The sequence below is a fragment of the Euleptes europaea genome, chromosome 5 (assembly GCF_029931775.1).
Source record: "Euleptes europaea isolate rEulEur1 chromosome 5, rEulEur1.hap1, whole genome shotgun sequence".
Lineage (NCBI taxonomy): Eukaryota > Metazoa > Chordata > Lepidosauria > Squamata > Sphaerodactylidae > Euleptes > Euleptes europaea.
The window spans coordinates 55,541,877-55,554,844 of record NC_079316.1 but is presented as its reverse complement, the minus strand read 5'-3'; the positions used below and the strand labels follow the sequence as shown (position 1 = coordinate 55,554,844).

The window sequence follows — 12,968 nt, the reverse complement described above, 5'->3', positions numbered from 1 at the left end:
ACCCAGCAATCTGTTGTTATATTTGAAAGTAGTTTCTAATTCTTTGCATCTTGTGGCCATACTTCACTAATTTAACTTCACAGTATGTGACCTATATTCAATGATTAATTTTTGTTCTTACTCCTATAGGCTGGATCGACAGTTGCAAGACATAGTATATAAATTAGTTGTCAACTTGGAGGAAAGTAAGTCTTCTTGTTTGAGCTTATTATGGTTAGACTGAAGATATGCTTAACTAGAGAAGGCATGTCTGTAAGGTTGCTCCAGAAGCCCAAACTCTATTATATGGCACAGACTACAACAATCTGAGAATCTTTTATTTCACAGTAAATGAAAACAATTTTGTAGATCTTATGGTTGTAGAGAGAAGGTCTGAAAATCTGTGAGAAGTGGCTGGAGAAATCCCAGATGACATAAGGGTCTTGATCCTGATGGTCGAAAAGTACAGATTTGTTGACCCACACAGCTCCATATATTTCTCTCCACCCTTCTTTTCCTCTCCCACCCCATCATTTAGTGATCACTGTCTTTGCAGTCCCCATAGCCTCTGTAACCATTCCTTCTCTTCCTTGCCAAAACAGGGAAGGTCTGAAAATAATTAATTTCAGAAGTTGAGTCCATTATGAAAAAATATTCACATAAATATGTATGTATATAACATCTGTGGAGCACAAAGTCTAGGTTTCCTCAGTGTGGAATATATACATCCCTGTTTAAGGTTACATTTCAGTTCTGGATCCATTTCCATAGTTATTTTGTTCTTATTGAATTTATTGACAGATATTACCGCTGTCATGCACAACAGTGTGCTCACAATTACAATTTGAATGCTTTAATCAAAGCCAGTGGGACTAAAACAGACAAAATATAAGAGCACAAAGCAGTGAATTGCAAGGTCAATGCTGAACTGTTATGTGGTTAAACACTTATAAAGCTGAAGTATTCTCTTAAATTTTTAAGATGCATCAGTGGCAATAGTGATTGATAAAAGCAAGTAAACACGATTGATTCCAAACCTTTTTTCCACTATAGGAAAGGGACTTATACTGATGAAACATAAGGTTGTTTTTTTACTGATTCCCCCTCCCTTGCAAATTCCCGCATTGCACAAGGTGCTATTCCTGGGGGTCTCTTGACCCTTGAGTGCAGAGTTTCAGGAGGGCACTTGTGATATGTTGATTCCAACCCAGTATGTGTTTCAAACCTGTCACTAAATGTCTGTATATATGGCATTTACTACATTGAGCAAAACCAAACATTGTATATTTTAGGAGAGAAAAAGCAAATGCATGATTTCTACAGGGAGAGAGGTCTAGAAATACCCAAACCTGGTAAGTAGCAGCTCTTATCTTATTTTTAAAAATTGCCATGCAATTTCTGACCAGTGGATCACAAAGCTTACCATTCTAACTACAGTCTACTTAGCTGGATGCCACAGATATGTTTGTGTGGAGGGCATGATAGTTGTTTCTGCTTCTGTTGGGTAATGTAGTTGCTGTGGTAATTAGCAGAACTATTGATGATTGTCAGGGCAGACTGTAATACTTCTTGTGGCTGATTAAGGTTTTTCTAACTGTTTCTCAGGTAAAAAATATATTCCTCTGCCACGCAGGAATGCTATTAAGCTTAATTAACTCAAATATTATTTGATTAAAGGTGCTATAAAAGCACAGAGCATTTTGTGAGGGTTGCTGTCAGCAAAAGAAATGAATAGTTGGCATTGCTGATAAGAGAAATGTCTTGGTTGGTGACTTTGTTCATATGTATAAAAGCAGCTATTTTCTCTTCCTCCATATTGAAGCAATGTGGGAGCCTTTTTAATAGAAGTGCTTCAGAACAGAAAGGCCCATTTATCATGATAAGGTCTTCGGGGTCAGGGTTCTAATTTATTGGTTAATTCCTTTAAGCCACTGGCAAAGTACCACTGCTTGGGATCAAACCAGACAAGATGCTGGGACTTCCATGACTGGCACCCCAGGCTTTTTAAAATGTACTTATCAGATGCATGAAGGGGTGGGGTGCCATTTTCCCACCATGCCATTTTTCTGACCCAAAATGATCCTCCTGGGGAGCAACCATACGGCTACATGTACTATAGGTTTCTCCAGTGGGGCAAACAGCAGCTTCTGGGTTCTGATTCAGGTAGGGAAAACATTACAGGTGAGAAATCTTTAAAAAACCATTCTCCTTGCGCTGCAAGCTACTGTCAGAATCTGGCCTCCATGTACTTGCTAATAACTTTTTTTTAAAGCTAGGAACTCTGGTTAGTGGAGTCCCAGTATCTGTTTTCACTTTGCCTTCATTATGCTCTGTGATTGAAATTCTACATGACAACAGCAGAGCTATAAGTTTCAGGGCTTTTCTATGGCAGTGCCACCTGTAGAACGTTCTCCCTACTTTTTTGAGTTTTAGATGCCAAGTGAAGATGTTTTTTCCTGGCGTATGGTGCTTATCATGCCCTGTTCACTCCTGCACTGACCTTTGGAGCAGGAGTCTGTGTGCTCAAAAGCCCAGCATGACTTAGAAGACCTAGGGGGAAGACGGTTTCTTCACCCTACTTTCTTCTCTATAGGATAGGGAACGGTTGGGGTCCCTGAATCCATGCCTTGGAAAGCTAGAGAGCAGCTGTGGAATGAGAAGAATGAAGGCAGAGGGAGAGAGAATTGGCTTAAATTCGTAACAAACAGGAATTTCCCATAGTAAATATAGCAGTGCAGCCCTCTTTAAAAAGTGACTTTGAGTAATTTGGGTTATGCATTCTTGAATTATGTTATGGCACTATGCAACCTGTTGCTTCACACTGTGATTCATAGATTCTTTGCTTTCTGTTTCCCCCCTCGTTTTCTATCTTTAGCTGTGCCACAGCCAGTTGCTGTAGCCAGGGGGAGATCTCGCAAAGTTGTAGGCTCAGTATTCCGTATCCCCCCAGAACTTGACATGTCTCTGCTCCTGGAATTTATTGGGTGAGCGAAACAAAACTTTATTTCCTGCGAACCATGGCAACGAGGAGATCCAAGCACATGTAGTGGTACTGAAAAAGGTCTTGTATAGTCATTATACTTGCATCTTCTCCAAACGTTTATACATTTTATTCATGAAAATGCTTTTGTGTAGGAAAAATCAGCACCTGAAATTGCCCTTTGTTTTCAGAAAAAAGAATTTCGGTAGGGAAGAGATTCTGCAGTTATGGAATTATGAGCAAACATTGTTTTGCTTATTTTGAAACTGTCTCTTTTCTCTGCTGTCTTATTTGGGAAATAAGAATTAATTCTTAGGAAGCCAGATCCCAACTTACTGTATTATGCACTACAGCTCAGATTACATCTTACAAAGAGTGTATGTAAAGATTCTTTCTGTAAAATAAGAGAACCATACTATTTAATTAACCAGTGCATGAGTAGGCATTCTAAAAATACTAGTTTGCTAAAACTGAAATTGCTCTTTTCATTTCTATTTTCTGGAAATTGTCAGTTGTGATGGAACAATAAGGATCTTTATGGAACTGTAATCACATAATTGTTTATGCCTTGTTAAATTCTTAAGACAATTAAAAATATTATTCATGTTACTATCTCACCTTTCCTTCAAGGAGGTCAGAAAGGTGAGCACTGGATTATCCCACTGTGTGGTAAACTTGTGTAGTACATTAGGCTGAGATACAGTGACTTAGCAAGAGCTTAGGGAGCTTTTTTACTGATTGGGGATTTGAGCCTAGATACCATCACTTTGTCCACTATGCCAGCCTACATATACCCTAACTAGAATCTTGCTGGGGCCTGAGTCTGTCTAGTTCTCATAAAGTATGAGGCACAGATTTCAAATATATACATTTGTTTGACTTTCACTCATCTTGTTGAAATGTTCATTCCCTGTTATTTGTGCTACAGTTTTACTTGTTTCCTGATACAATATCATAAGAGCAATTAACCAGATAGGGGTTCCTTCCCGGCTTCTCCCCCCCCCCCCCCCCGCGCACACACACACACAGGCATGCACCCGCTTGCAAAAGGTCCCAGGTTCCTTCCCGGTTCCCCCCTTCCCCCCCGTGCGCGCATACACACAGGCACGCACTTGCTTGCAGAAGGTCCCAGGTTCCTTCCTGGCTCCCCCCCTCCCCCCACGCGCACACACACACACACAGGCACGCACCAGCTTGCAGAAGATCCCAGGTTTCTTCCCGATTCTCTCCCCCTCCCCCCCGCAAACACAAAGGCACGCACCGGCTTGCAAAAGGTCCCAGGTTCCTTCCCGTTCCTCCCCACCCCGCACACACACAAAGGCACCCACCCGCTTGCAGAAGGTCCCAGGTTCCTTCCTGCATGAACACAGGGGCCCACTAAGCCAGCTTCAAATACTGCACATCTTTTGAATTGGAATTTTGAAGCAGATATTTGTATGCCCAGCTCATCAGTTTACCTGTGTCATGAGAAAGTCATGTTATGCTTTAAACTTTGCAACAAACGTTTGCTTGCCTATATAGAGAAATAGTTATATGGGCAACTGTTCAGCATAGTTCCATTAATCTTAGGACAGGAACTGAAGGTAATCACTGCTTATGAGAACATCTTATCAGGTTGATAGTACAATTACAAGACAAATTGATATATTTAGACTTGATACAGTGTTCCTTTCAAGTAATACATTTATTGCAACACAAAACTTCTAAAAAAATTATTATATTCTTGCTTGATGGCATCAGTAGGTTAGCTGTGAAGAGGAAGCTGGAAAGGTGACCACTGTTTATTGATCCAGAACATCCATGAAAATGTTGAAGCTTTAAAATTAGACAAACCTGGTGTTAGAAAATAAACAACGAGTCCCTTGTGAGGCATAATGTATTCAGAGGTTTTTAAGATAAACTGTTTGTGCTATGGGGAATCTTGCTTAGGAATAAATTTAGTAGTCATGCTTTTGATTAACTTAGGAGAGATTTGTACTCTGTTCAGTTAATTTTCTGCCAGCCATTGAGCTGAAATTAACTGTTTTTTATAAATCACAGTCTAACAAATTCAGAACTGAGCTGTTCCATGATTTTACATGGGATTCTGTAGAAAGAGTTTATGTCAAAACCAAACCAGCCTCAACATTTTAAACCAATTAAGGTTGTCTGGGTGTTTATATTTTGAAGATTACCCCCCCTTAAGAGTCAAAAGGTATACTGAAGCTTAATAGTCTGATTTCTTGTCCAGAAGAATGGTGAGCTGACTGAAGGATAACGGGAAGGATCGGTTTTGTCCTTGGCAATGCTTTCCTTCAGTGCAAGGAGCCTGCTGCCGGTTCAAGATTTTCTTCCACCAGTGAAAGACCCTATTATACAGAGTTCATGGTTGTAATGCTTTAAACTGCAAATCTAGTTCTGCAGGAGTGGAACCGACTACTTTATCTGATATTTAGTGTTGCCACCTAAACTAAGATGATCAGTTTATATTACACTGTAATGAAAATATACGTTCTTATGACAATATAAAAGCAGCTATTTTTGTAATGAAGAGTTTCCCTAAATGTAATGCAATATGTTTACTATCTAATCCTAAACAGAGTTATACCCTTCTAAAGCCCACTGATCTGTATGGTGAAACTCTTAGGTATTGCACTGTTAGGATCTAGTAGCTACTGCTTTTCTATTACACTATAAGTCATTTGCTTTTTAAAGATAAGTCTCTCACAATTTCTCTCAAGACTGTTTTGCATATTTTCTGTCACTAGTTTAAAATTTACTTGAAACTGCTGGATGAGATCATCCCAATCATGAGATGGGTGTCATCAGTATGCTAATGAGACCCATTATAGTTCTCAACTGAGCAAGAACAGCTGTTGTGGCTGTGAAGCAGTACTTAAATGCTGTAACAGGCTGGATGAAAATTAACAAAATGATAGTTTATCTGAACAAAATGATAATGATTAGAGGCCTGCTTCCCCTAGAAGTGGGACTTCTGTATTAATGCTAGGGTGATACACTTGCAACAAACTCTTTTCCCCCCTCATCCAATTCACTGATTTTACCCCTTCCTAGAAGATGAGTTAAAATTCTTACTGTCTGTGCTTTGATAACTTCTTGGATCAGTTACTGTGGTTTGTTTGGGATGGTCTTTAAAGATATCCATCCAAAACCACAATTGGTTTTGGGTTTGCTGTTTGTCTCTGTGAGAAGCTGGACTTATAGCGTATAACAATGGTATTCTTACAAATATACCAGCTGCCAGTTTTCTCCCAAGCACGATCTGAGGTGCTGGTGAGCAAATTATGTATATGAAAGCAGAAATGGCATTGTGTTGTTTTAGCAGTTCAAGCATGAAAACACATGCAGTGGAAGAGATATTGATTATGTTAATTCTTTTTTTTCTTTCAGAGCTAATGATCTCTCAGGGAATTTTAAGGTATGGATGTTACTAAAATTTATTTACCTAAATTTCACTTTTAATTATATGCATAGTTAAAGTGTTAGCACTTTGAAAACAAGTTATTATCTTGTAATATGCATTGGGTTGATTCCAAAAGTTGTTCTTTCACCGACAGAATGATGAGAGCATTTTTGTCAGTTTCTTACTGCTATCAGACCCCCATATTGCCTTCACACACGGTCTCTGTCCCTCAGGAGTAGCATTTCAAGGAGCTAGTTGGGTTGCAGTGGGAGGGAGTAAGCAGGAAAGTTCCATTCCTTTGGCAAAAGTACTTTATGTGGGTGGGAAAAGACCTTTGGATTCAGCCCCATGTTTCTAAATGCTTCCTTACAGAATGGAAACTGTGTTTATAAAGGTAGGAAAGCCATGTTTAGTTTGAGACAGAAAAGCCTCACAGGAGTTTTTAGTTCTTCAAGGAATGAGCAACTAAGAACATAAGAAAGGCCCTGCTGGATCAGACCAAGGCCCATCAAGTCCAGCAGTCTGTTCACACAGTGGCCAACCAGGTGCCTCCAGGAAGCCACAAACAAGACGACTGCAGCAGCACCATCCTGCCTGTGTTCTACCGCACCCAATACAATAGGCATGCTCCTCTGATATTAGAGAGAATAGGTATGCAGCATGACTAGTATCCATTCTAACTAATAGCCATGAATACCCCTTTCCTCCATGAATATGTCCACTCCCCTCTTAAAGCCCTCCAAGCTGGCAGCCATCACCACATCCTGGGGCAGGGAGTTCCACAATTTAACTATGCATTGTGTGAAAAAATACTTCCTTTTATCTGTTTTGAATCGTTCACCCTCCAGCTTCAGCAGATGACCCCGTGTTCTAGTATTATGGGAGAGGGAGAAAAATTTCTCCCTGTCCACTCTCTCTAAACCATGCATAATTTTACCATGTCTCCCCTTAGCCGCCTTCTTTCCTAGCTAAACAGCCCTAAGCGTCTTAACTGCTCGCCATTGGGACAGTTGCTCTAGTCCCCTAATCATTTTGGTTGCTCTTTTCTGCACCTTCTCAAGCTCTGTAATATCCTTTTTTAGGTGTGGTGACCAGAACTGTACACAGTATTCCAAGTGTGGTCTCACCATAGATTTGTACAAGGGCAGTAAGATATCAGCAGTTTTATTCTCTATACCTCGTCTAATTATGGCCCGCATGGAATTTGCCTTTTTTACAGCAGCTGCACACTGGGCTGACATCTTCATTGAGCTATCCACTACCACCCCAAGATCCCTTTCTTAGACTGTCACTGCCAGCACAGATCCCATCAGTGTATATGTGAAGTTGGGATTTTTTGCCCCAATAAGCATCACTTTACACTTACTCACATTGAATCTCATTTGCCAGTTTAATGCCCATTCTTCCAGTATGTAGAGATCCTTCTGGAGCTCTTCACAGTCCGATTTTGTTTTAACCACCCTAAATAATTTGGTGTCATCTGCAAACTTGGCTACTTCACTGTTTAATCTCAACTCCAGGTCATTGATGAACAGGTTGAAAAGCACCTGTCCCAACACAGATCCCTGAGGCATCCCACTGCTCACATCCCGCCATTGTGAGAACTGACCATTGATTCCTACTCTCTGCTTCCTATTTTTCAGCCAGCTCTCAATCCATAAGAGGACTTGTCCTCTTATCCCATGACTATGAAGTTTGCTTAGCAATCTTAGACTGTCTTTCCTCTGTGGATTTGTCCAAGGATTAAATTTTTATTGAAAAGCTCATAGGCACGACCCAAAATATGACTTGCCATCTGAAATTAATAATGTGAAATTTGTAAAGCAATTGATACAAGTACTTATTTGCATACTTCTAAACACACAATTGGAGCATTCTGTCTCAAAATAGCTTAGTTTCTCTTCCCTAACATTGCAACTGAAATACATCTGAGGGCAACCCTACATATAATATGATGTTGTGTAACTTTGCACCAGTGTTGGGATTGTCTGCTGTTGTTTTAAATATGAAGTTACCATAGAAAGCTGTTATCTTAAGTGAAAGTAGTAGAGTGCAGGCTGGCAGAGAGGTTGGCCTTCTCTCTTCCTGTCACTTGTTTATTCAAAATTGTTCCCCTGGGTTGCTTTTTTTCCTTGCTGGGGAAAATATGTAGAATCTTTTCCTCTCTCTGGATAAAAGCCATGAGCAAGAAACAAATCTCACAAGCTGTCTTCTCAGGGCTTGAGCATCCTGTTGCTACTTCTTCCATTTTTAAAAAAAAAGGTTGCATGCAGCTATGCATCATACATACATAGCCCAGCAGCTATGTCGCGCTCCCCGGTCGCCGCCGTCGTTTTTGGGGTCTCTGCCCTGGAGGAAGGTCGGGCCGGAGGAGCCTCCTCGGCCTCAGACCAATCCGAGGGGGAATCGGAGCTTGTCTCCCCCTCAGAGGCAGCCAGGTTGCTTCGGGTCAGCTCAGCCCCTGCAACCACGCGCTACCACTCCTCCCCGGCCTGGGCTCCTCTCTGGCCTTATATTCCCTCCAGGCCAGAGAGGCCCCGCCCCTTCCTCCCCAAGTCCCGCCCCGGATATGCCCATATAAGGGCTGCAAGGGGGTCACATGGCTGCCCCTGCAGCCGACGGCCCGCTCGCTCTTGCCCCGCCCGCGCCCGCCCGCCTGTCAGCTGTTGAGCGGGCCGGGGCGTGGGTGTGCGCTCTGGCTCTGCCGCGGCTGGCGCGGCTGCTGGACGTCCGTCCGTGGCGTCTTCGAGGTGGCCTAGGGGAGAGAACAGAGCTGAGGTGCGGCCGCCTTGCCTGCCGTCATTGGGGTGGCTCTCCCTGCCTGCATCCCTCTTTCCGCCGCGGGTGAGTGTTGCCCCCCCCCCCGCGGGGGTTGGAGAAAGCTGGGATCGTCCCGGGCGGCTCTGGGAGGCCCCCGCCCCGGGACAAGCTATGTGAATGATTCAGGTACCTTAAAGGCAGAATACACAAACAAAAACAGTCCCCTACATGAAGATAATAAAACTATTTTGTACATGCTGACTCGGTGTAGTTTTAGTGGGAAGTTTTACTTGACAAGCTTTTTTTCCTATTTTCTTCTCAACTGAAATTAGGATTGTGTTGATACTCTCACTTCATTATTTAGCAAAATCTTGGAGAAAATGGGATGTTTTCAAGGTATTTACCGGTAATGCAGTAAGAAATTATAGTGCCCCACCATATTAACTGATCTTTCATTCGGACAAGATAGTAGAAATTCTACCCTTGCAAAGGGGCCATGGTTCAGTGACAGAGCACAAGTTTTGCATGCAGGTGATCTCTGGTTCCTAGCATCTCCAGATAAAGACTCTTGGGCAGCAGGGTTTGGAAGGACCGTTCACTGCCTAAGATCCTGGAGAGCTAGTCAAAACAGACAATACTGAGCTAACTTTATATTTAAAAAAACGAGGATGATTTTAAGGTTTCTTCAGTTGATAACAAATATGTCCATTTTAGTATGTGACCTTAGCATTTAATCTGTGTTATGCCCATTATATTTTCTAGAACTGTATGCAACCATTTGGTTTTGTAGAAAGAAATAGGGTTTCTTTTCATTTTTAATTCTGTCTATGTGATATGTTGGGTTTCAGAAATAGCTGAAGGCTTGGAGCCATATAGAGTTGATGTCAAAAGAGGAATGTAGTTTGATGAGTACAAATGTGCTCACCTTTCTTCTTTTCCCTGCATCCCATGATCTTCACTCTAGCCAGATGTTTCTTTCACATTGGCAGAGAAGAATATGTATGTTTATAAGTGCAATCCCAAGGAGAGTTACCCCTTACTAAGCCAGGTGACGTCAGTGGATTTAGAAGGGTGTAAGTTTGGGAAGGCACTGGCAAACCACCCCGCAAACAAAGTCTGCCTTGGAAACGTCGGGATGTGACGTCACCCCATGGGTCAGGAATGACCTGGTGCTTGCACAGGGGACCTTTACCTTTAAGTTTGCTTAGAATTACACTGTGCAAAACTGTAACACCCAAACTGAATACTGCAAAACATCTGTAGAGCGGAATTGCTGTGGCAGTCCAGACATGATTGCCTTTCATCTTCTGATCAGACTGCAACCTTAGGTAACTGATGAGAAACATTTTTGAGTAGTGTTAAAAGCTCTTGATTTTTCTCCAACCCTCCTCATGTGTATTGTTAGTTGCCAGTGCCTCATTCCAGAATCTTCATTCAACTGAGCTCTGCCATCACTAAGTAAAGCCTTCTTAAAAGGAAAGTGTGCAGTTGTACAAAGATATGCAAATGTAATTCATGTGCATAGTGTACGCTGCTACAGCACACCTGTGCGTATTTTTTGTGCACGTACACATATTTTGTTGGCATCACTGTCCTTATCATAACTTCGATGACTTCATGTACCTTATCAAGAAAGAGGTTCCTGTGTTCTTGAATGATCTTCATTTTTAAAACATTGGTGAATGCTCAGTGGAGAGTAGCCAGTGGCATCTGTGGGAATTATATTTGGTAGGGGGAGAAGAAATGGGTACAATTGATCAGGGTCTGCATTTCTAGAGGAGCCTAGGCTTCTCCCTTTACCTTTCATGTTGTTATCAGTACTTTATGTATCAGCTAACATCATACAACTTTTGCAAACCTTTGGTTTTTGAACGGCACAAACGTTTTGAACTGCACATTTTGTGTCTGAGTGCACATTTTAAGAAGCCCTGGATCAATTATTTGAGGATAAACAAATATTGATTGTAGTAATACAATTCAATATATGAAAAAAAAAATCCACCATTTCAGAACGGTTCAAAGAATCTTATGTAGAGAATTTTAAAAATGTAAAGGAAAATGTAAATGTAAAAATGTAATTTTTTTACAATAGTGTATGTGAATGTTTATTAAAATTTGTGTATAAAAATCTATTATAATATAATCTCAAAAATGATTCATAAAGAAATACTCAGTTTTGCACCAAAGAGAATCAGTTTTTAAAAGCCTGCACGGGTAAGGCTCAAATGCCAGTATTGTGGTTGCATTTTCAGTCGTTACATAGTTGAAAGTTAAATCTCCTTTTCAGTTGTAAATTGTTTAAAATGATCTATTACGACATTCAAAATAGTAATTTACTTTGTTTTAAATCATAGGCTAATTTTAATCCCCTTTTTGAATCCTAGATTTTTGACAAGCTTTCATCACTGGAAAAAAATTAGGTATCGAAGCCCTGTCAGGCCACATGCATTATTTGCAGGATTGTATGGAGCAACTACTTGAAATTATAGCATTAATAGATGTAGACATACACAGGCCTTTGCAGGAGGTATTTCCCATTGCCATAATTTCCAAATATGTGTTCAGAAGGATCATAGTAGTAGGGGGTGGGGATAACAGAGCTGTGCAGTCTGTGAGCCACTTAAGCTGATTTTATTGTGCAAGATAGAGGACTGAGTACAGCTCTATGTATTTTGACTGTTGTTTTCATCCTTAGTGGTCATTGTTATCATATTACTGAGTATGTTTTTTTTAATAAAAGTGGAGTAGAGTCTTAAAATACTGTTAAAAAATCTTCTTCATTAAGTAACCTAACAGCATAAAATTTGCTGCCCACTTTCAAACAGCCGCTGGAAAAGAAGTTTGTACGGGTTTCAGGAGAGGCAACAATTGGACATGTTGAGAAATTCCTCCGAAGAAAAATGGATCTTGATCCTGGCTGTCAGGTATGATATGGTAGTTGTTTGCACCATGCCGTGGTCTGACACCCTTATGCTCCCCCCTCCACACCATTTGTAAAAAAAAAAACTGCCTTCTAGTAGCGTGCAGGTGAATGAGGTTACACAGTTATTCATGAAGTACTTTTCAGAAGGCATTAAGTACCTTGGAAAAGTCAAACTTGTTGTTCTGTACATGAATGTGCAATGAGGCACCTGGCAGAGAGGGCAGAATAGACTAGACTAAAACAAGAAAAGAAAATTGAGAGGACAAACCATGGTGGGTTATAAGAGCTTGAAAGTGGTGATAAGAGAATATGATCTGAATCTTTTTATAATTTCAGATTTTTACCAGAGCTGTGTTCAGTTTTTACCCATTAAAACTTCAGGGATGAAAGGGAGGTTTGGGGAGGCAATATTTTACGAAATACTGCTTATGTTTCTTGCGCTGCATGATGTCTCTTTACAGATGCTTCTTTCTCTGATACATCAGGAAGCAGAGTGAACTGTAATCAGTGGAAAGCATGCAATTCACTTAAAAAACCTACTGTGCCACCATCCTACCTTGAAATAAAAATGATCTTGCATTCATTTCCCAGGTAGAGGTATGCTCTTAAGGAGTCCCAGCTTAACTAGGATTGAAGCCAAGTTATTTGCTGGGACATGACTCTAGAGAGCCCTTTCTTTACTCAGTTACTATAAGCTGACAGTATGTTTGTTGCTTTTATTGATGGCTTAAAGTCCTGATCTTGGCAACTAAGGTAATAATTATTTTTATGCCTGCATCATTGGTTCACAACCGCAATGGAAATCTTAAATATACATAATGGGAACTTTTCTGTTGACTATGATTCTAGAGATACTGGAGTTTACACAATTTGTTTTGCTCCAATTACAATTAAATGTATCTGGAATACTTAATTTTAATAGA

The 12,968-nt window shown here is 40.7% G+C and overlaps 1 protein-coding gene across 2 annotated transcripts in view; it reads left to right on the top strand.

The window, feature by feature from the left end:
• The window catches only part of PCGF6 (polycomb group ring finger 6), a 49,050-nt gene that overhangs the window by 27,480 nt on the left and 8,602 nt on the right, over positions 1 to 12,968 (top strand). For both annotated transcript variants that reach the window (XM_056849811.1, XM_056849810.1), the window contains 5 exons: positions 130 to 185; positions 1,272 to 1,331; positions 2,855 to 2,963; positions 6,350 to 6,377; positions 11,948 to 12,046. In XM_056849811.1, coding sequence (XP_056705789.1) covers positions 130 to 185; positions 1,272 to 1,331; positions 2,855 to 2,963; positions 6,350 to 6,377; positions 11,948 to 12,046 — 352 coding nt within the window. The remainder of the gene's footprint in view (positions 1 to 129; positions 186 to 1,271; positions 1,332 to 2,854; positions 2,964 to 6,349; positions 6,378 to 11,947; positions 12,047 to 12,968) is intronic.